Below are 24,902 nucleotides of genomic sequence, written 5' to 3'. Positions count from 1 at the left end.
AAAACACTATGCAGCCATACCGTGAATTCTGAGTTCACCGAACCAGCTTAAATAGCCAGGCCAAGAACGCGTAGTAACCTTCGGTTAACCGTTTTGCGCAAAGCAAAGACAAAAGCGCAAGTGGGTCGCTATGTAGGTGGGGCCCACCCCTTGGTAGAGTGGGCATGTGTCGTGTGTCGGGTCTGAGGTGTTACAGTGGGTAAACTGGCCTTTGGTCCTCTGGTGCTCCACCATTGTTTCATAGGCTTCTAGTGGTCTTCCCTTAACATATTTCATTAATTTCCCCTGCACACACAATCTCCAAATACTAAGTGTAACCATGTCATTTGAAAAATGTAATACTACTATGAATTTGGTTTTACCTTCAGTTTACTGATATATTGATGGCCATATTGATCATTTAGTGACCATCAACAAGCTCCCTCAAGCTCACCTTTTGCTTGTCCCGAGCAAAGATGAAGACTTAGGGTTAGTCAGTCAGGATTTGCATTAATGTTAACTCCTTGCGAGTACCTTGCATACAAATTAACATCTTATCTTCTGAATACTCATGGAGCAAGCCCAACCTCATGAATTTAACACCATCAAGGGCGTGAATAAGCTTGATGAGGGAGCAACCATGGTGTGTTGTGTGTGTGATAGGAAGTCAACAAGTCCTATGAGTGCAAGGTGAAAGGAGTGAGAAGATAGAGAAAAATAAAATAAAAGACAAGCAAGCTCTCCAACACTTACATCAACAAGGCGGACACAAGTCCTATGCATGCAAGGTGGAAGGAGGGAGAAGAAAGAAAAAAGTGACAAGCAAGCTCTCCAACACTTACATCAAGGAGGGTGGACAAGAAGGCCACTACACTATACTTGTTGAAGAAGAAGAAGAATGACAAGGTGGTGGTCATCAAGGTAAACAAGAAAGCCAACATAAGAGGGGACAAATGAGTTGTGGGACCAAAGGAGATAATCTCAACCATGAAGAGATTGAGAAGGTTTGGGTACCGAATGGGAAGTGAGAAATATAGATTTTGTGATCAATTCCATTCCATGTATAAATGATGGTGGAGTAGTATTTTTTTTATTTGGACTCCACAAGCAACTTCACTGATGGAGCAGAGCTACTTTGAAAAATAATGTTTGGCACTACGTAAAAACGGTTTGTAGCAACGGGATAAATTTTTTGTAGGGGCGGCTGGTGATGAAGCCGCCCCTATAGTGGCATGCTCGGGAGCCCAAAGACCAGCCACCCCTATAAATGGAACAGCAGGGGCGGCTGGTCATACGAGCCACCCCTACAAATGGGTTGAATTTATAGGGGCGGCTCACTCACCAGGCGCCCTCGGTATTGCTATTTGTAGGGGCGGCTGGTGATTAAGCTACCCCTACAAATGCCCACGTGTAAATACCTCTAATTTGTATAGGCGGCTCCATCACCAGCCGCCCCTACAAATGCCCACATATAAAGCAAACTGCAGCACCTTCTTCCTCCTCGGGTCACTCACTCCAACACATGAAAGAAAGGTGGGGAGGCCTTAGGCACCTCCCAAAAATTGCTCTACTAAGGGGGGAAGGTTTTGGTCTCAAATCCTTTGGTGGAGAGATTGTACACGGTAAGAAAATGTTATTCCACATTTTTTGAAGTTTTAATGATTGGTTAGTGAGTAATTAGAGTTTTTCTTTTCTCTCTCTTTTATGGCGCTTAAGCTACTTATGAAGCAAATTAGACCCAAGTTTTGAATGTACTTGGGTAAATTAGGGAGGGGAACAAGATCATACCCTTATTTGGTCCATGTTTCTTGATTTTAGTGAACAATTAGTTAGTTTTATGGATGTTTCATGTGCATGTAGATCTAGATCTAGGGTTTGGTTTTTTTATTAATTTTGGTTTTGTAAATTTGTGTTTGATGAAATTAGACTAGGGTTTGCATGAAAGATATTAGGTAAAATATAATTGTTGCTAATTATTGTCTTTGAAATTGTTTATTGTAATCAACAAATATGTATTTTAATTATTTATGGATAAATGGGTCATTAATTAATTTTCTTCTACCATGGTGTGTTTGTATGCTTCTTGTAATTATAATTGATTTATATTCATATATATCTGAAGTATATACAATTATTCTCAAGTAATTATTAATTTGATTTATTTTTATATATATCTAAATAAGTAGTCCTTTATGTTTATTTTGTTGTTGTTGTAAAAGATGGAGTACAAGAACTCTTAGATGTATGGTTCGTTAAGGTTCAAGGCAGGTTTCCATGAAGAGGTGGATAAATTTATTGAGGCCGTAAAGAAGCATGCAACGATATTGATAGAGAATAAGGATATAATTATTTGTCCCTGTAAAGATTGCAAGATTCATATGGCATGGACAGATGTGACTATCATCAAATCACATTTGATTATGTAAGGATTTGTTGAGGACTACATAGTGTGGATTCATCATGGTGAAATGGTTATTGTTAACGATGAGGATGAGGAGGAATACGATGATGAAACCATAGAATCCCTGTCCCAATATTCAGCAGAGCCTGATGCACGAATGGATTCAAAGTTTGGCAATGAACAAGGTGGTGATGCTGGTGGTTGGGATGGTAATGACGAAGGTGGTGCCAATAATGATGGTGGAGCACGTGTCGGGGATGAAGATGATTTGGGGGACATGATTTGATCCCTTGGACCAGAGATTTTACTAAATAGCCCAAAAGGTCTAGAAAATTTGGAAAGGGTGACAAAAGCATCGAAGGAGACTGTGTATGGTGTTGAAAAGGGCTATCTGACACATTAGACATCGCTACATTTTGTGCTTGAGCTATTCATCCTAAAGGCTAAGTACGGCTGGTCAGGTTGTAGTTTCAATGATCTATTGCATCTCCTGTCATGGGTGCTACCACAACCAAACTTAGTTCCCGCCAACACATACCAAGCGAAGGTCATAAGTCCATTGACAATGGGGGTTAAAAAAATCCATGCATGCCCCAACCACTGTATACTTTTTCATGGCTAAATGTTCAAGTCAATGGATAAATGTCCCCAGTGTGGGGTCAGCTGGTATAAGAACAATGACCTTTATAGTGGAGACAAATGATCCACAGGGAAAAAGGAATAAGAAGGGTACAAAAAAGGTGGTACAAGAATTTGAGCCCCTAGAGGACACTCCATTAGGCAACGATACAAAGCAGAGAAGAATTCCTACCTTGGTAATGTGGTACCTGTCAGTGACCGACCGCTTAAGACGTATCTTCCTAAACCCTAAAGAAGCCACGCTCATGACATGGTGGGATGATGAGCGCAAGGTGGATGATGATAAGATTGCACACCCAGCCGATTGTAGTCAGTGGTAAAGGTTCGATGAGAAGCATAAAGAATTCAGCGATGACCCAAGGAATGTATAGTTTGGCTTGAGCACTGATGGAATGAATCCCTTCAATGAGAGTATGAGTGACCATAGCACTTGGCCAGTGATCTTGACCACGTACAACATCCCAACGTGGTTGTGTTAGAAGAGAAAGTACCTTCTCCTCACTATTCTTATTTCTGGCCCTAAACAACCAGGCATTGATATAGATGTGTTCCTCGAGCCTTTGATGCAAGAAATGGAGAGGCTATGTAAGCATGGGGAGCCGATGTATGATGCATTCCAAAAGGAAGACTTCATATGTAGAGCAATAATATTTGTTACTGTCAATGATTACCCCACGCTGTTTGCTTTGTCTAGACAGATCAAAGGGAAGACAGGATGCTTGGTTTGCTTGGATGGTACTACATGGGTGTACCTAGATGCATCCAAGAAGATAGTTTACCTAAGGAACCGACGCTTTTTAAAGACAAGTCACAAGTACCGTAGCAAATTGTTCTTTAGATTTTATAACAACACCTCAGAGATTGAACCTCCTCCGAAGAGACATTATAACAGAGAACACATGTACAGAATGGTGAAAAACATACGCGTCATCTATGGAAAGAAGAATCCAAACAGGACAAACAGAGATAGAAGCACACCTCCTGTCGAAGGCATATCTTTCAAAAACAATTGATCTTCTTTCAGTATTTGCCTTATTGGCTAGACTTGGAGGTCCCCCATGCCATTGATGCTATGCATGTGTAGAAGAATGTCTTTGAGAGTCTCATTGCTACCTTGATGGACACAGGCAAGTCAAAGGATGGTCTGGAAGCACGAAAAGACATGGTGCAGCTAAACGTGATGCCACAGCTTCACCCGGTACCTGAGGCTAATGGAAAATACACTCTGCCCGCGGTGTGCTTCAACCTAACACCAGACGATAAGAGAGCTATATGCACTTTCCTAAGGGGGGTCAAAGTCCCCACTGGATTTTCAGCAAATGTGAAGAAGCTAGTGTTGATGAAGGACTTGTCAATAACACACTGCAAGGCTCATGATTGTTATGTGATGCTGACAGTGTTTCTACCTATTGCAATCAGGGCTATAAAGCTAGAGTTCTTGAAAATGGCCATCACCCGCATGTGCTACTTCTTTCCGAAGATCTCACAGAAGACGATTGGCAAGCAAGAGCTGAGTGACCTACATGAATTTATGGTGGAGACACAAAACCAACTGGAGATGTGTTTACCTCCTGCTTTTTTGATATAATGCAGCATCTCATGATTCACATGGTTCATCAGATACAGGCATTGGGCCCTTGCTACTTGCATGAAATATGGTACTACGAGCAGTTCATGTCGGTTCTAAGTCAATATATGCATAATCGAGCATACCCAGAGGGCTCCATGATAGAGGGTTATAGTACTGAAGAAGTCGTCGAGTACTATCAAGAGTACCTAAAAGTACAGAAAGGGATTGGTAAACCTAATTCTCGACACAAGGGTAGGCTGGCTAGGAAGGGCACCACTGGTAGAAAAGTATTCATCGACCATGATTACAAAGAGGTGAGTCGGACGCATTACAGTGTCTTGCAGAGTATACAACTGATGCAACCATACATTGATGAACACTTGGCTATCATTATGGCGGAGAGAACTGGTCGTTTGGATGATTGGGTCATGAAACACCATAAGCAGGGGTGGATCCAATGGTGGGGGGGCTCAAGCCCCCCCTACCCATACCAAAATAGTGGAACCTCCTATGGAGCCCCCATGAATTTTTAGGTAAAGTTCTATAGTGTTGAGGGGCTGAGACTTAAGATCGAGCAACAGTGTTGTTCAGCACCCCTAAAATATTTCCTAGATCCGCCACTGACCATAAGCAACGACTAACTACATGGTTGAAGGACCAAAACATACCGCCTAAAGAAACCATAGACTCTATTACCATTAGTAGGTTGGCGGAGGGGCCATCGAGACAAGTGACATCTTGGAATGCTTATAACATCAATGGGTATGCGTACTATACCCACGCAAAGGATAGTAAATATGTGAACCAAAATAGTGATGTTCAAATAGAGGCTCTCAATGGATTGGGGCAAAAGATCCAATACTTTGGCATCATTGAAGAGATATGTGAACTTGACTATGGAAGGGATATAACGGTGGCCCTGTTACGATGCCGCTGGATCAAACAACACCAACTGAATGAGATCGGATTGAGATTCCTAGACCTTGAGAATCTAGGCTACCAAGATGACCCTTGGGTGCTCGCTTCACGTGTCGTACAAGTTTTCTATATGTCTGGCCCACAAAGTAAACCCCCCCTCGAAGAAGAAGACAAAGCACGTGGTTGCCTCCAGGAAACAACACATTATCGGAGTTGATGCCGTAGATGATGTTGAAGCTTACAATAACTATGATGAGATGCTGCTATTCACAGACTTTCCTAAGAAAATCAGTGTTATGGAAAAGAACCTACCCAAAGACATATTGCCATGGGAACGAAAAGGTGTAAAGAGGAAAGTCGTTACAGCGGGCTAGCTAGTTGTTGAACGTGGAGTGTTTGTGTAAGTGTGTGTTTGTAAGACTTCATTTATGCATGTGTGTGAGACTATATATTTATATATGTGTGTAAGACTACATATTTATGTATGTGTGTGAGACTACATTTATGCATCTGTGTGAGATTACCATTTGCAACATCCAGATTAATCTATTTCAACATCCACTTTATTACTACTAAACCTTTATGAAATCACTTAACACTTTATGAAATGAAGAAATGGCCAAAATAAAAGTAGGAGATAGTGATGTGTTTAACAACTTTTATATTCGTCACCGTTACAGCTAAAATCATTTAGTGGCTGAAAATCAGGTTTGAAGCTGTCATTTTCTAAAATTCAAAATTTGAACTGTTCAAATTTTATCAAATAAAAAGATGACCAAAATAAAAGTTATAGATAGTGATGTGTTCAACAACTTTTATATTCATCACCTTTACAGCTGAAATCATTTAGTAGTTGAAAATCAGGTTTGAAGCTGTCATTTTCTGAAATTCAAAATTTGAATTGTTCAAAAATAGTGACAAAGATGACTGGACTAAAATGATAGAGCATGATTTTAGAAAATTTTAGCAAAAAAACATCACATTTGGAGTTAGTATGAGGAAGAAAAACTAGTTACAAATTTTAGCCACAGATTAAAAAGAGAAATCACACTTGTTCATCATTGATCATCATGAACAGTTGTGATTTTTCTTTTTAATCTCTGGTAAAATTTGTAACTAGTCTTTCTCCGTCATACTAGCTCCAAATGTGATGATTTTTTTCCTAAAATTTTCTAAAATCATGCCCTATCAAGTTACTGTATTGATTTGGTCATTCTTTTCATTTGACAAAGTTTGAGCAATTCAAATTTTTAAATTTAAAAAAAAATAACAAGTTCTAACGAGATTTTCAACTATTAAATGATTTCAGCTGAAAAAGTGATGAATACTAAAGTTATATAACTCATCAAGATCTACAGCTTTTATTTTGGTCATTTTTTCATCTAACAAAGTGATAGTAAACATTGTTCACAAATCAACATGTCTCTCGTATAGTTCATGAAACTATGAGTCATATGTGAATTTATGAACAATGTTTACTAATACTTTGGCATATAAAGAAGTGACCAAAATAAAAGTTGTATTTAGTGATGAGTTCAACAACTTTTATGTTCATGACTTTTATTGTTAAAATCATTTAAGGTTTTAAAATCTTGTTTGAAGTTGCCATTTATTAAAATTTAAAATTTTAACTGTTCAAATTTGGTCAAATGAAAAGATGATCAAAATAAAAGTTGTACATATTGATGAGTTCTACAACTTTTGTATCCATCACTTTTTCAGCTGAAATCATTTACTCTTTCAAAATATTATTTCAAGTTGAAATTGTTTAAATTTTAAATTTTGAATTATTTAAACAAAGTCACATGACAAGACGACCAAAATAAAAGTTGTATATGTTGATGAGTTATACAACTTTTATGTTTATAATATTTTCATTTTAGGTCATTTAATGTCCTAAAATTATAGTCGAATTTTTAAAATTCAAATTGTAGTCACATGACAAGATTGAGTTATGTTTACAACTTTTATGACTACAATTGTTTTTATATATATTTGTGCATATATAGAATAATATAAAATATTATATACATTTACTTTGTATTTTTGTGATTTAAAAAATATAGAATTAATAATTTAATAAAATAGAAATGTATTTATAGGGGCGGCTAGATCAGGAACCGTCCCTACAAATGCATTTGTAGGGGCGGCTGGATCAGGAACTGCCCCTAGAAATGCATTTTTAGGGGCGGCTGGTTCAGGAACCGCCCCTACAAATCGTCCTGAGTATAAAAACAAAGGCGCACGGGTAAAAATGTGTTGGGCGCTCTCTTCTTCCCCCCGATGCCGTCAGGCTGCCCAAGTGCAGGGCGACGTCGGCGGTGGCCGGCCCTTCTGCGCGGCAGCAGCCACCCTTGTCCTCCTCCTCTTCCTTCTTCTCCTGGTCCTCTACCACTCCCCTTCCTCCTCGCGATGCAAGACAGTGGGTCGCAGCGGCACGAATGACAGCCTAGGGTTTCACGCGCGGTGTCCTCCTCGCCTCCTTGCCAGTCGCCGCCCTCTACCTCCGTCTGGCGCGCCGTACACCTCCTCGTTCCCTCGTCTACGACCAGGTGGTGGCGGTGGGTCATGGGTTTGGGCGCGGGCACGGGTGCGGGCCTGACCAGGTGGCAGGCGGCGGTGGCCGGGTGGGTGTGGGCGGCCTACTTCTACGACCTCACGCGCCAGACGCGCGCGCTCGTCTAGCCGTGGGTCACGCGCCGGGTGCACGCCAAGACGGCAGCCATCCTCAGGTTCCAGGTCTGATCCCCTCTGCGTGCTTTGCTGCTTTGCTTGCTTTGCTGTGCATAAAACAAAATCATCCTGAAGTTTTCAAAAGAACTAAAATAGTGCAAGGATAAGTCTAAGCCTTTTACAATATATGTTTAGACATATAATTACTTTGTTGTTTCTCTCATCCAATTGTGCTATTTACTGTTCAGTCTGGATTTTGCCGTGGAATTTGTTATTTCCAATTTTCCATTCATTATTTGATGGGTGCTGGCCTGTTAGTGAGTAATATGTATGGATGTTGTTTTAGGATAATTAGCAAAGTCAGGATTTATGACCCTTTTTGGATTTTTTTAGTTCTTAGTAGGTGTGTACTTGAGATTTTGAAGGCTTGGACCAGTGACTTTTACTATTTTAGTTCCTAGAGCTAAATATGTAATTTGGATCATTAGGAATCAGTCTGATCGGTTCAGATTGTTGCAGCTGAAGCTGCAATAATTCCACAATAGTAATATGTTCTGATCTAAACATGCAGTGGTGGAGCTGCATCTGTAGCTGTAGTAATATGTTCTGATCACAGCCAATATTTAGAAGTTACTAGAATATTTAAATAATGTGGATATACAGTTGAATGTATCAGCATTTTCTCCAATAGGTTTCTGTCGTGGTCTCTTGTACTATGTATATATTATTGTATCTTGACAATTTAGATGATTATAGCCACGTAAACTCTCTCTTGTTGTATATAATTTCCTTCTCATATGAATGCTCTGTGATAATGGTACTACACTGATGCTTGGTTGACTTCTCAATTTCTAAAGTCTGTTTGATTAGAAACGGTTTCTTTTTTGTTGAAGTATATGGCACGTTAATATATAATGGTTTACTCAGTTTCTAGAAAAAGGTTGTTCCCCTTCCTTCCGAGCTCCTGCTTAAGACTTGTGAACTGCTACCATAGCTACTAAAGGTTGTTTGCCTGGATATATGAATCAAATCTTGCTATTTCTGCTATGGACAGATTGTCTAGTGCCTTCTGCTTCATTTTTACGTGCATTTATACATCATTGATACTCATGTCAGAGTTATTAAGTGGTTGATTTCTCCTTAACTCATGCATTAAGTCATAATAATGTTACTGTCGATCTTCCTTTATATATACATTCATATGTCACATAGGTGCTTTTAGATCATTACTTCTTTCCTAATCTTTGTGGCCTAACACTTAACAGTGCTTAATCTTGTAAACCATGATTTTTAGAAATAATAAGTCTAAGCCTTTTACAATATATGTTTAGACAGATATAATTACTTTTATGCTAAGATGATGCTTTTTCATAGTTTCTCTCATCAAATTGTGCTATTTACTGTTCAGTGAATTTTGCCATGGAATTTGTTATTTCCATTTATTTTTTATGGTGCTAGCCTGTTAATGAGTAATATGTATGGATGTTGTTGTTGTAGCATAATTAGCAAACTCAGGATTTATGACCCTTTTAGGATTTTTAGTTCTCACTAGGTGCGTACTTGAGATTTTGAAGGCTTGGACCAGTGACTTTTATTATTTCAGGCTCTAGAGCTAAATATGTAATTTAGATAATTAGGAATCAGCCTTCTCGTTTTAGATTGCTGCGGCTGCAATTCCACAATAGTTGCTACAGTAACACATAGTGGTGGAACTACATCTGTAGCTGCAGCAATCTGTTCAGATCACTGCTAACTTTTGAAGTAACTAGAACATTTAGATAATGTGGATATACAGTTGAATGTATTTGCATTTTCTCCAGTAGGTTTCTGCCGCGGTCTCTTGTACTATGCATATATTGTTGTATCTTGACTGTTTAGATGATTATAAGCATGTGAACTGTCTCTTGTTGCATATACTTTCCTTCTCATATGAATGCTTGTGATAATGGTACTACACTAATGCTTGGTTCACTTCTCAATTTCTAAAGTTTGTTTAATTAGAAATGATTTCTTTTTTGTTTAGGTTGGTGGCATGTTAATATATAATGGTTACCTAAGTTTCTTTACATACTTATAACCTTGCACTATTTTAGTTCTTTTGGAAACTTTAGGATGATTTTGTTTTATGCTTTTGGTAACTCCATTCCTCTCTTTTGCTTGCTTTGTTGTGCAGCTACTACTACCTAACTACTACTACTCTGCTTTCCTATATTTACTACTCTGTTATGAGTTGTCTTTTTTTTAGTTTAGGGGAGGACCTAGTAGTCCTGGGCCAACTAAGAATGCAATCTGAGATTTTTCTGGAACCTTCCTCCCTCTCTCTCTCATGTGATGAATAATGTGACTTGAAATCTGAGGCAAAGGGTTTTCGTGCTACTGCTCTATTCTCTCTTCTAGTGCTACTCCTACTACTTGTTGGTGCTCTCTTCTCTCTTCTCTGTTGCTGACCATAGTAGCAGTGTGCTCTCCTCTCTTATCTGTTGCTGACCATATATGCAGCCCCCTCTCTATTTTTTGACAAACAACAGCTTTGTCGGTGATGATATGCAGATCTACTCTCTTATATTTAAATACTACTACTACTACTCCTACCACTACTACTACTAGTACTCCTCCTGCTCCTACTACTACTCATTCTCTTTTTTTTGCTTATATACTAATGGTGTGTAGTGGCTGCTGCTGCTGCTACTACTACTACTCATCCTCTTACCACTACTCCTACTACTCCTCCTACTCCTCCTCCTCTTACTACTACTACTACTACTACTACTACTACTACTACTACTACTACTCCTACTCCAACTCCTACTACTAGGTGGGCTTATGCATGGGCCAATAGCCCAAACTGTGGCTGCTGCTGCTACTACTACTACTACTACTCCTACCACTACTCCTACTCCTCCTACTACTACTACTACTACTACTCTTACTACTCCTACTACTACTCCTCCAACTCCTACTCCTACTACTAGGTGGGCTTATGCATGGGCCAATAGCCCAAACTGTGGCTGCTACTTACACTTACTACTCTTTGTCTGTTAAGCAACATTTTAACTACTTTTGCTATCAGTCGCTGCTCTATGTTTGTTAAGCAGTTGTTGCTTTTTTTGCCAACTCTCCCCTCTCCTCTCATCTCCTTTGTTTTGCCAATGATGAAATTGTCTAAGTCCATACATTATATGGAATATGAACTGATGATCAAGAACTTATGCGGAACTTGGCATCATTAGCAGCCGCCCCTACATTACCTTCTCCTCTCTTCTCTGTTATGATGCCTTGATGCTCCAAGTCCAAGATCAGATGATGATTGACATGTTTCTGAGACCTCTACTACTACTACTACTCATTTTTTTGATATATTGTTGTTTTATAGGACTACTTTGGTTTATAGACCTTTTTTATTTCTTATACCTTCTCGCGTACCTAAAGCACACTATCTTGCATCTATTAGAACAAAGCACGAAATAATATCATGGACACCAGACAGTGCAGCCCAATGCCCCAAGCATGATGGGCAGCCCTCCTATGAGGAGCAAGCACTAGAGGACTAGCTTACTCAGGAGCAGTTCGATAACGAGTTAGAAAAGGATCTAGAAGCGATGCTTACTCAGGAGCAGTGTGACGAGGAGGAAGGGGGAGCAGAAGGAAGAGTAGGAGAGGCTGATGAAGGCGAAGAAGAGGATGATGATGATGACTCAGAAGAGGGATATGTAAGTCCCGAGGATCCTTTCCTATGTGAAGCCAGAAGGAGGCCAACAGAGGAAGATTTGAATAAGGATTTTGACCCAAACGAGGAGGTAGGGAAAAAGCATTAGCTTATAAATTTTTCTAAAGCTTTGGCTGTGTTACCTCTGCTAACACTTTGACCTGTCGTATATACAGGTCCCTCCTGAAACTTAGAAAAGATGATGTCGACGTCCGCGACATCTCGCTGGACAAGACGGAGTAGAGGAAAGGAGAGCAGAGGTAACAGCCATAGAGATGGATCACGATGCCTCTGCTCCATAACCTCAAGACACAACCACGACTATCGAGCCTAAGAGGAAACGAGGGGATAGAAAAGCAAATATATATCTAGATAAGGCATGCTATGTGATAATGGAGGTCGGGTCAGCAGGAGAGATCCTTGAGCCGAAGGAATTAAGAGGATGATTCCATAATACGATTGAGGCTCTAGTAAGAGATAAATTGAACCCAGCTATCCCTAACTGGAAAGAGGTACTAGAGAACAAAAATAATGAACTATGGGATAGGCAACTGAAGCTCAATTTTAGATTTTCGAAGGGTAAGCACGAACTGGTAAAAAAATGCTTTCAGGATGATGGAAGAGTCATTTCGACATTGGAGGTCGGAGCTCAACACGAAGTATATCCAAAAGGGATTAACTCCTTTCAATGAGTTCGGCAAAATAATTCCTAGTCAATGAGAGGATCTCGTGGCTCAAAATACTTCACCGGAGGCATTGGAGCTCAATGCCTGTAACACCGAGCTGGCGAAGAAGAACAAACACCACCATCATCTAGGCCCCGGTGGCTACTATGCCAAGGAAGAGCAGTTTAGGAAGGTGGACGAAGAGGCCACAACTGCTGGGAATATCAATGTGATGAATTTGAAGGTACGCTTAAGGAATTGGATATATACGAGGAGTACAGAATCATCCGGTAGTAATCTTAAGTTTGATAAGCCGGAGACCCAAAAGACAGTATCAAGGATACTAAAATATGTTGAAGACAAGGAGAAGGGCTCATTCATTCCTTCTAGAGAGAGGGACGAGCTTAGCCTTGGCTTGGGAAACAAGGAGCACACAGGCCGCACCAGGGGGCTAGGGAAAAGGATGACCTGGAAGCAAGGATTCGAAGAGGATAGGCACATGTACAAGAAACATGGCAGAGACTGAGAGACTAATCTTGAGCTCCAAGTGAAGGCTCTAGTTGCGAAGGCACTGGAGAAGCAAGGACTATCTACGAAGCCATGGATATTAGTGACGCCGTTGGGAGAATTGACATTAGTTGGTAGCCCTCCGAAAGTTCCTAGCAGTCAAGATTCCACTGCAGCCACAACCCCCATCGATCGCATACGAGAACCAACTAGTTGCACCTTGGTGTTTCCCAGCGGCCGGCAGAACACTATGATGGAGGTGGCAACGGGTGTGGCACATCCTCCTGGTGGCTTACACCATAATAATAAGATACCGCTGGACTACACTAGGGTCGAGGTGCATACCGTCAAGCCCGAGTTCATGTAGTGGAGGATAGACTATGCAACTCCCGAGGGGCTGGAGTTACTCAAAGACGTTATTGGGTAGTTCATCCTCTGGCACAAATGGGACATTATATTGACTGCTTCTTCGCCGCATCCCCCTCTCTAAAATTTGGAGCGAGTTGTTGAGGTCGGAGAGATATTTTCATAGTCTTGTGACCACCACATTTCTGAGATGCCACATTCTTCCCCTCCTCCTAGCGAGCATGTGTCTGATGAGATGCCACAACCTTATCTAGCTCATATCGAGCAAGTGTATGATGAGATGCCACAATCTTCTCAATAAACACAGCCAATATATGAACAACGAGTGCCTCCTGATGAAGGTGATGCACAAGAAGATGAGGACGTGCCTGAATGGGAACTTCGAAAGAAGCATCCAATCACCATAAGGCCAATTTATGTTCCGATGAAAGATGTCTCATCAGCGCCCAAGTGGTATTCCCATGACCAATTCAAGCCTGAGAACCAAGTTAAAAAGTCCCATCACGAGGTTCTGAGGAGTCTGTCACTAGCAAACTCCACCAAATTGTAAAGCAGTATCCAAATGTTGATGCCATCAAATGGTCAAAGGATTGTCTGAAAACATATGAAAGAAGCAAGCCCTTCCTACCAAACCGAGACATCCAGCGCCTACCACTTGGAATAAGAAGGTTTCATGATTGGTACTTGTGTGTTCTCCCAACGAGCATAGACCTCATACAAATATGCTTCCCCACTGGCACATTTGAAAGCCCAGCCGGGAAAATTGTCTTTGACTTCAATGACATGCAGACATGCTTTCACCTCAGAGCAATGGAGATGAATCTAATTCGCACGTGGTGCCTATAAGTCCTTGTCCTCCCGATATGGTATGAATGTAATATTTGAATTTTGTTGTAACTAATCCACGCGCGTGATTTATAGAATGCAAGTGCACATTGTCAAATAAATACCAAGTGTGAAAGCCGGATATATAGACCCTCAAGCTATAGCCCAAACAAATTTTAATTACCCTAAACAATGAAAACTAGATGCCAAAGAGCTAGCTGCTGCAAAGACTCTTCAGGAGAAAGAGCACATCCGTACGGCGAAACTAAGGGAAGAGTCCCTTAAGGTTGTGGCATACATTGCCCTGGCTTTCAAAATTCTCAAACAGCACTCTACTATATGACTACCATACAACTTCGAGTAAGTTCAACTCTATATTTAAAGCTTTGTTCGATATATTTTATTCGATGTAAAAGAGCTTATCTAGTTCTATGATTAAATTCATGCAGCAACCACTGGATTTGTATAGACGTCGATATCGGGAGGAGCATGGCATAGGTCTTTGATTCAATAGAAAGGGACCCGGTGACATACAAAGACTTCATATCGATTCTCAAGACGTATATATATCGACTATCATTATTAGCTTATATATTTGTATACATACTTGTAACGTTCACTTTTGGATACTAACAAGTTGTATTTGCTAAAATAATTCGAACAGGGCATTTAGGTTCTATGTCACTAAACATCACGGAAGGCATGATCCAGCAAGGAAGAAAAAGCTGGCTATAAAAACACTATGTGCGGTAAGTGTAACTTACTTCTTCAGTACTCCATTACATAGTTGTTAAAAGCATTATTTAACATTTTCATATGCAAAACACACAGTGCCCCAAGCAAAAGCCTGGAAGTGTACATTGTGGTTACTATATATATTCTATGATGAGTAACACCGGTGCCTACAGGAGACACCCTTTAAGGGTAAGTTTGAATCTCTTCACCCGTAGTATAAAAACTTCGTACATGGTATGAAATACTAAACCGAAACTTATTCTCTTGTAGTGGAAAGAAGAGAAAGAAATGAAAAGAGACCCATACAAGGATGACCAACTCTTAGAGCTCGTCGACGACCTTTGCAACTTTATATTGGACCAGATTGTACACGCCAAAGGCGCCGACCATGACCGAGAGTCTGACTTAGATAGTAATCCTCAGTACCAACACCTTCGTGAGACTGAAAGTCTAGCTCTAGGACGTTGATAACAATGTGTATGGAATTTGACATTGGTTTTACCTTGTGAATTATGTCTATTTAATGATTGATTGTATATATTCTTGTGAATTGGACTTGTAATTATAGTTTATATAATACTCTTGTGCTTGTAGTCTAAGGGGTTTGGAACGCTGGTCGCGGGGCGTTCGGCAACGCGAACGTGGTTCGGAACATTGGTCGCGGGGCGTTCGGCAACGCGAACGCGGTTCGGAACGTTGGTCGTGGGGCGTTCGGCAACGCAAACGTTGGATGGAATACGCGGAAACAAACAGTGTTCTGGTCGAATTTGAATTATAAATTTAAATTTTTTTTACGGAAAAACGTATTGTAGGGGCGGTTTTAGACTGAACCGCCCCTACAAACAGGTATTATAGGGGCGGCTTTGTAGGGGCCGCCTGAGAACCGCTCCAATAAATACATGATTTGTAGAGACGGTTTGGTAGGGGCGGCTGGCCAAACCGCCCCTATAAAGGGTTATGAGCCGTCCCTGAAAAAATGTTTCTGTAGTAGTGTGGTAAAACAGATTTTCATAAGAAAGGAAGCGAGAATAATTGGTATTTTTTAGCTCCATTCGGTTTTACCCATCGTGTTCAAACTTCAATGGAGCTCCACCTATGAAGCTGTTCTATTTTAACCTGCTTGGCAGAAAAACAATTTCAAATAATTTCTAAGCTGGTGAAGAAGCTGTACTAATGGGAGCGTGTGCCCACTCTTTGCGAAGCGTGTGCGGGAGCGCTGTAGGCGCCGATCCGCCATGCATGGCCACGCACGTACGTGCGTACTTTCTGCTGGCCACTCCTCTAGGTCCCAACAGTGTCTTCTCTCTCTCTATCTCTCTATCTCTATCTCGTGCGCGCGCAGACGCTGGGATGCCCGGCCGGACGTGTGTGCTGCGCAGTCCTGACACGAGCACAGCTGACGGCACGTATGAGTCGGGAGGCGGTGGTGGTCATATGTCAGAGCAACACGGACGGTCGGGTCGGACCGTCGGACAACCGGGCCCGCCGGCAGCTGGCCGATCGATCTGGGGCGTCCTCGTGCATGCACAGGATGCACAATCCGGTCTGCTACGTACTACGGAACAGTACTGTGGACACCTCGATCGCGCGCCTTGTGAAGAACACACACGCACGTACATGCACTTCCGTGTTAAGGTTAGTATTCGTTCGAGATTTCAATGCTACTAACAGTGGTCGAGTACCACGTACTCAACGTACACAGCCAGACGTGCATGCATGTGATAAGAAAGGCCCATTCGCCTGGACATGGGCCTACTGTAGGAATTCTAGTCAGGCCCGTTTAGATGTGAAATTTTTTGACTTTTGGCTACTATAGCACTTTCGTTTGTATTTGGTAAAAATTGTCCAATTATAGACTATTTAGGCTTAAAAGATTCGTCTCGCTAATTACGGGCAAACTGTGCAATTAGTTATTCTTTTTACCTACATTTAATGCTACATGCATGTACCGTAAGATTTGATGTGACGGGAATCTTGAAAAATTTTGGATTTTGGGTGGGATCTAAATAGGGCCTTATGTCGGGTAACGTTTTGCGCACTGTTACTGACACAAGAAACATCAACTCAAATTACTCATTCGAAAGAAAGAAAACACAAGTGGCCCGTACAATCCTAACTGTGAAATCGGAACGATGCCATTATACTAAAGTTATCCTCGCTCCGTCCATAAAAGAATATAATTCTCGGTTCATGAGAAGTCAATCAATATCAACTTTGACTAAAATTATATAAAAAAATATGAACATTCATAATACAAAATTAGTATAATTAGATTAGTCATAGATTATATTTTCATAATAAATTTATTTGAAGACATAAATATTAATACTATTTACTATAAATTTAGTTAAATTTGAGCTACTTTGACCGGCACGCATCCCATAATTGCACTCTTTTTTGGATGGAGGGAGAATGACGGTTGGTTCAAGGAACCACTCCATTCTAGATGAGGTGGTGAATTATGAGTTCGTTACTCAGATTTGATGAAATGACTCAATTTCTTATACCGGTACAAATTATTCAACTTATCACTCCACTAGTTAAACAAAAAAAGGATGAAGAGCGATAAGACGATGGACTAGAGCAACTCCAAGACATCTTTATATATCTTTTCCAATTGATAGGAACAAATATTTAAATTAAAAAATATCTTTCAATAGCTCCTTTAATTAGATCTGTAAAAATAGTCATCCTCTATTCTGGATTTCTCTCTAGCAAAAAAATAGAGAGCATAACTGGTTCCATAGAGTGTGCACAAGATATAGAGAAGCTATTGAAGGATGATTCTAAATGATAATTTAAAAGGTAAGTTTAAGAGAGATCCTTGATGCTCTAACTCATTCTACCAATCAAACTCAGTGTTAACTATTGAGTCTATGTCGCCTCCGCTTCCCATTTAATTTAGGCCCCTTCAGAATGTGAATTTTCTTTGTTTCCTCTGTTTCCCCATAAAAATAATTTGATTTTTTTGTTTCCTTTGTTTTCTTATATATTTGGTTAAAGTTAAAAATATTTAACTTCTCGGGAGTCTCATTTCTTGGGAATTTAAACAAATATAAATTTATTATAAGAATATATTCTAATGATGGTTTTTATACATAAAAATATTAATACTTTTTTAAACTATTTGGTTAAACATAGGATTGTTCGTTAAACGATATTTATTTATTGCACGGAGGGAGTATTAATCACACCGAACCCTGTTTGTCCGTCTACTTGCCTGCACTGACTGAAGGGTCCGTAAAATATCAGGTGACAGACACAGGGCCCGTCCTTTCTAGCATGCACAACAAATACGGCCAAGACGGCATGGCGCGGCCTGGCCTCGTCTTCCTCCTCCTGGCAGGTGTATCATGTGACGAGCTGACGGCCGCCTGCTCTGCGCTGCGCCCTCAGCCTTGCTCGAGCCCAGTGCACGCCCAGAGCCTGCCTGCTACAGAGCAGAGGCCAGAGCCGTGAATCTGCAGAACAGGCATGCACACCGGCCGTTCCGCCGGCAGCCCGGCACCCGTCCAAACCGCCAGCTTTTAATTTCCTTGCGTTCGTTCGTTCGTCCCCTGTTCGAGCTCAGCTCCGGGTCCGGGCCACCGGCCACCCCGGCCCGGCCGGCCGACGGAGCTTTCCATGCATGAACGCATGCCGGCGATGGCGCCATCAATCTCTTGCTCCCTGCCCTGCCGCGCAGGCGGCAGGCGCAGCAGCGGAGCGGCCAGCGGCCCGGCGAGCGACGTCTGCGCGCAGTTCGAATATTACGAGAGACCGCGCCAATGGTATGTGCCGCGCTTTTGTTGCCTTCCGCGCTTGTCCCCCCTGCCCACCTGACACGGATGCAAACGCATGCCGGGGCTCTGGGCTCTGGGCTCTGGCTCTCTGATCTGCGCGCTGCACTGCATGCTGCCTCCGACCGCCTCCGTCCCTTGTCGCATGGCATGCAATGCACGAAAATGTGACCCGTCTTTTTCAGGCTCTGCATGGCCAGCGGTGCCGGCCGGTGCCGCTCCATGCACAAGCATCTGCCGCTGCTACGAGTGATGGATGTGTGTGTGATCCTGTTCGCGGCCGGCCGTGGGTGGGAGAGACGGAGGGAGTAGGGACGATCGTGTAGTAGCTCCTGTGGTCCTGACCGGTCGATCTAGATTTCGTTTTGCGTACACAAGTACCGTTAGTTTGGGGCATGTAGATATTGATGGATCGTGGCAGACCAAAAGGGGGCCGGGCTAGCAAAACCAATGCTTGCGTACGTGACGACGGCCATGCATGCATGCTACACGCCGGCTGCAGGCCAGCGCTGCATACACACAGGCCCACGTACGGCAAAGGTGTAGGGGACCGGATCCCCGGCGCTGCCGGATCCCGCACGTACGGCCCGACCGGACCCCCGCACCCAAAGTCCCAAACACGGAAAGCAACCGGCGGCTCCACGCCACTCCTGGACCACGCACCACCACCGCTCTCGGTCGATGGAGACCGGCCGCCGGCGGATCCATCGGGGAAGGATTAGCAGTCTGTGGCGCTTAAGCTCTGACCCGCTCCCTACTTATCGCACCAGATAAGGCCCTAGGCCAAGACAAGGCCGTAATTCCGCTCCGCCCGATCGCCCACACGACCGCCGTCGGCTTTTCCTCCCTAGCTAGCTCCCCTCTGAACTCTAGCTAATTTCATTTTCCCCGGCCCGTTCGCCGGAATTAACGTGTACTCGTACGTCTTCGATGCTGCCGTTTCCAGAAACGGCCGCACAGTGACGTTCGCCGGTTCAGCCGCGCATGCAGGGCCCGAGCGCGCAGGCCTAAACACGTGTGTTCCGGCCGCAAACCACCTGGCCAAGGCCGCGGGACGGAGCCAGCCACCGAGGCCCCTAGCTATCCGTGGAGGTCGCCGCGCGTGACATGCGCGCGCCCCGGATGGGACAAACGGCGGGGGCGCTGGATTGTTAGACGACGCCCGGGCGATTAGCTAGCGAGGGCGGCGGCGACGCGGCCGGGATTGTAGACCGTCCGTTCGATCCTCATAGTTAAGCGGCGGCAGGCAAAGCGCTCTGGTCAGCTTTGGCTTCGCCACGCGTGGATCATCACCAACATGTCACAAGACTTGGCTAGATTGTTAGGCGCGCGGCAACGTCGTCAATGCAAGACGTCGTTCGGACGGGAGCGGGACGAGGCTGCTTGCATTGATGGCGGCGTGTGTGCGGTTGATCCGAGAGGATTTGCGTCACCGGGGGACCAGATGGATGGATCCGCGAATATGCACTGCACGTTAGTAGGGTGGTCATGTGTAGCTAGGCTGCTACAGAGGTAGCCCATCTGTTGCCATTTCCGATGCCTTTTGCATCCGACGATACCCTTGGCGCGACGGGGGCCGTGAAAAAAAAATCACTGTGCGAATGTTGCACGGTCGCGTGGTCGGTTTTATGCCTCCGTCATTTCGAGTCCATTCCGCAGCTCCGCTTGCTGGAGAGTTGACCCGACGTGGATCTTTTGCTTTCATTCATGGTACACCTCATGAAAAACATGTGCCTCCGACTACTGCTATTCGTAAAAACTGCTAGTACCTTGTATTTCATCTGTCCCAGATGAAGTGTATTAATATCGGTCAAACTTTTTTTAAATTTAAATAAATTTATTAAAAAAATAATAGAAACATTTATATTTTTAAATAAGTATATATTATAAAAACAGATTCAATGATCTATATAAAAATAGAGTATATTTCATCAAAGTAGAATTATTTGACTTCTCTAAAAACGAAAATAACATTTATTTGGGGACGTAGAAAGTATGCAGTACAAACTGTTTGTTATAGGAAATTTTGGTTTTATCTATTTTATCAACAGAAGGGCGGGTCTGGTGCAAGCGGTAGAGTCTTACCGCCTATGACCGGAAGGTCCCGGGTTCGAGTTGCGGTCTCCTCGCATTGCACAGGCGAGGATAAGGCTTACCACTGACACCTTTCCCCAGATCCCGCATAGAGCGGGAGCTCTCTACACTGGATACGTCCTTTTTATCTATTTTATTAACAATACAGTACAAATGACAAAGGTACCAAGTATTTTTAGAACCATCAGCTCTGGCTTTTTATAACGTAACAAGAGAGTAAGGCTCTGTTTGGTTTCTCCATACGCTTCTAAAATTACTGTCGTATCGAATGTTTAGACACATGCATGGAGTATTAAATATAGACTAATTATGAAACTAATTACACAACTTACGACTAATTTGCGAGACGAATCTTTTAAACCTAATTAGTCCATGATTTAATAATATGGTGCTATAGTAAACATGTGCTAATGATAGATTAATTAGACTTAAAAAATCGTTTCGCGAATTAGCCTTTATCTATGTAATTGGTTTTGTAATTAATCTATATATAATGTTCTTTATTAATATTTAAACATTCGATATGACATAAATTTTAGGAGCTCACTAAATAACCAAACACCCCTAAGCCTAAACTGGTATGAGCAATAAACACTTCGCCTAGCGATGTATTCCATTTTAATATCTGAATCTAGCTTTGACTGCTACTTTAATACTACTACTAAGGGTGTTTGGATCTAACTACTAAAATTTAGGAGGTGTGTCGGGAGAACGTTACCTAGGTTGTTCAGGTACTAATAAAAAAATAAATTATATAATCCGTCAGTACCCAAGAGATAAATTTTTAAAGCCTAATTAATCCGTCATTAGCACAGATATTACTGTAGCAAAACATTGTCAAATCATACACTAATTAGATTTAAAAGATTCGTTTCGTAAATTAGTCGCAAACTATGCAATTAGTTTTATAATTAATTAATTTTTAATACTCCATGTATGTACCTAAACATTCGATGGGACAACGATTAAAATTTAGGAGGCAACCAAACACCCCCTATCAAAAACTTCTAACATGCTGTCACATGTCCCACAGTGCGATGCTGTGGAAAAGACTAATGCATGCTGCTTACATCACTTCAACTGGAAACAGCCGATCAACGACTTGATGCTGTGTCTAGCGGCTACTAGATTTGATTTGATTTCATCATAATAGAGAGCACGGAGCGCAATCATAATCGTAGCTAATGAAAAGCGCTTAGCTAGTTGGGAATCGATACCCACTTACCAAACAGAAAAGGCACCCCCAATTTTGTACTTTTTTTTTGGAGCAAACACAATTTTGTACTGTTATGACGTGATCTGAAAACAGCACGGGTTTGACGTCGCTACACCTGGAGTATGTGCTCAGTGTGTATACTGCACGTACGCAGCGGCTGGGCTTGATGGGCCAAATACAGGAGCACACATTTATAGACGACAGCGTTCCACAATTTGCAGGTGGTCAAGTATGTACATGACCAAGACACCGGCCGTACTAGAGCATGTGAAGTACTGCTCACCCACAATTTTGTACTTTTTTTTTTAGCAAACACAATTTTGTACTGTTATGACGTGATCTGAAAACAGCACGGGTTTGACGTCGCTACACCTGGAGTACGTGCTCAGTGTGTATACTGCACGTACGCAGCGGCTGGGCTTGATGGGCCAAATACAGGAGCACACATTTATAGACGCCAGCGTTCCACAATTTGCAGGTGGTCAAGTATGTACATGACCAAGACACCGGCCGCAAATGTCTTTGTTAAGGCAAAGAAGTTGCCACATATAAGCCCGTTCGTTTGGCCGTGGCTTATCGTAAACGACCGTAAATTTTCAATCAGAATAATATTTTTCTCTCACACAAACCAGCCAGCAGTACTTCTTCACGGACCAGCAACGATACGAACCAGCCAACCGCCTGTTCGGTTGACTGGTTCGTATCGTTGCTGGTTCATGAAGAAATACTGCTGGCTGGGTTATGTGAAAGAAAAATACTGTTTCAGCTAGAAATTTACGATCGTTTACGATAAGCCGCAACGAAATCAACAGGCTGATTCGAGCGGAAAAAAAGGCGCGAGAAAAGAAAGACCGGGTGTCACGATCACATATTCTAAACCGCAATTTAAAAGGCGTTGGAGGCTTGGAGCCAAACCACTTGAAAAGAGCAGCCGGGAGAGGGACAGGCATGCACCAAAGACATGAGCGCGACCGGCCGGCGGCGACGGCGACGCGGAAGAACGAACGGGGATCGAAGCTGTGAACGAACGGGCCGCCCGGGAGAGAGAGAAAGCGCGCAGTTACTGTTGTTAGCTGCTCCTACACTACACTACACCGTCACCAACGCCAAGGCAGCAGCACTACCAGCTACGGCTACGGCAGCGGCTTGCAGTTGCAGCCTTCCAGCCTGCGGCACAGCGGCGCGTCAAAACTGGCAGCCAGACGGTGTCCACACTCTCTCTTATCTCTTCATCCTGCTCTTAACCTTGCTAAGCCCCTCTTAGCTTCGCCCTGCCATAACTCGAGAAGAGAACACACTACACACAGGCCAGGGCGCCAGGCGAAAGAAACACCTGCCGCCGGCCGGCCGGTCGCGGCTAGCTGATCGACGGCCACCATGGACTTCGACGACCACGATGATGGCGACGAGGAGATGGCGCCCGAGGCCCCGCCTCTGGCAGTGGCAGGTGGGTTTGGTGGCGGCATGGTGGCGCCCAAGCCGCCCGGCGAGCACGGCGGCGGCCGCGCCAAGGCCCCGAGCGACGGCCTTGGCCTCCACGGCGGCGGCGGGAGGTACCGCGAGTGCCTCAAGAACCACGCAGTCGGCATCGGGGGCCACGCCGTGGACGGGTGCGGCGAGTTCATGCCCGCCGGCGAGGAGGGCACGCTGGACGCGCTCCGCTGCGCCGCGTGTAACTGCCACCGCAACTTCCACCGCAAGGAGTCCCCCGCCGCCGCCGAGGGCTCGCCCATCTCCCCCGCCGCGCTGGTCGCCTACGGCGCCACGCCGCACCAGCACCACCACTTCTCCCCGTACTACCGCACCCCGGCCGGGGCCGGGTACTTCCACCACCACCACCACCAGCAGCCGCTCCACCACATGGCCCACACGCCGCGGCCGCTGGCGCTGCCGTCCACGTCCCCCCACAGCGGGCGCGACGACGGCGACGACCTGTCCGCCGGGATGATGGCCGCCGCCGGGCCCATGTCGGCGGTAGGGCCGCTGACGCTGAGCGGCATGTCCCTCGGCGGCAGCGGCGGCGCCGGGCCCTCTGGCGCCTCGGGCGGGTCCGGGTCCGGCAAGAAGCGGTTCCGCACCAAGTTCACCCAGGAGCAGAAGGACAAGATGCTTGCGTTCGCGGAGCGCGTCGGGTGGCGCATCCAGAAGCACGACGAGGCCGCCGTGCAGCAGTTCTGCGACGAGGTCTGCGTCAGGCGCCACGTGCTCAAGGTGTGGATGCACAACAACAAGCACACCCTCGGCAAGAAGCCGTAGCTCGTAGCTAGCATCCATCCATCAGGGTCGGTCACTGACCCCCGAACGCATGTAGGAGTACTACGTACCAGGGCGGAGGAAAAGCCACACGAGCGCGCGGTTGATCGATCGCAGATCGATCGACGGTGGCCGTGGCCATCCTCTCCGTCTCCGGTAGGTACCTGCGTCATCTTCTTTGTTAGCATTCGGCTCCGGCGCCTTCGTGTCGGCGTAGGTTAGTTGCAGTAACTCATCGTAGCGAGCTGCTGCTCCGTCGATCTTCTTCTTGGCTTTATTAGGCGGTTCTTTTATTTCTCATTTAACCGTACTTGCTGGTGTTGTTTATTAATTCCTGCGGCATGGCCATTTGCCGGTTTGCTTGCTTCTTGGAGTATTCTTCTTCTTCAATGGGAAGGAAATGTACTTGTCTTGCGACGCGCAGCCGATCCATGGATCTGCTGCCGGCGAACAAGTGTATCTGGGGATTGGGGCTGCATGGATTCTGTCATTCTCATTCTGTGTGTGTACAGGGGTGTATGGCTGTGACTCCTAAACTTAACTGCGCATCGAATATTTAGATACTAATAAAAAACA

General features: G+C 43.9%; 1 protein-coding gene across 1 annotated transcript; it reads left to right on the top strand.

The window, feature by feature from the left end:
• The first annotated feature begins 23,302 nt into the window (after positions 1–23,302).
• Positions 23,303–24,689, top strand: LOC136546386 (zinc-finger homeodomain protein 1-like). Its single transcript, XM_066538371.1, has one exon. The coding sequence runs from the start codon at positions 23,451–23,453 to the stop codon at positions 24,327–24,329; it is 879 nt and encodes a 292-aa protein (XP_066394468.1). The 5' UTR covers positions 23,303–23,450; the 3' UTR covers positions 24,330–24,689.
• The last annotated feature ends 213 nt before the right edge of the window (positions 24,690–24,902 follow it).

Source organism: Miscanthus floridulus, chromosome 3 (genome assembly GCF_019320115.1).
Source record: "Miscanthus floridulus cultivar M001 chromosome 3, ASM1932011v1, whole genome shotgun sequence".
Classification (NCBI taxonomy): Eukaryota; Viridiplantae; Streptophyta; class Magnoliopsida; order Poales; family Poaceae; genus Miscanthus; species Miscanthus floridulus.
Note: the sequence above shows the minus strand (reverse complement) of the source record. Positions and strands in the feature narration are given on the sequence as shown.

What these genes read in the sequence shown, in the direction of transcription:
- LOC136546386 (XM_066538371.1), top strand. Translation starts at nt 23,451, where the DNA reads ATGGACTTCGACGACCACGATGATGGCGACGAGGAGATGGCGCCCGAG.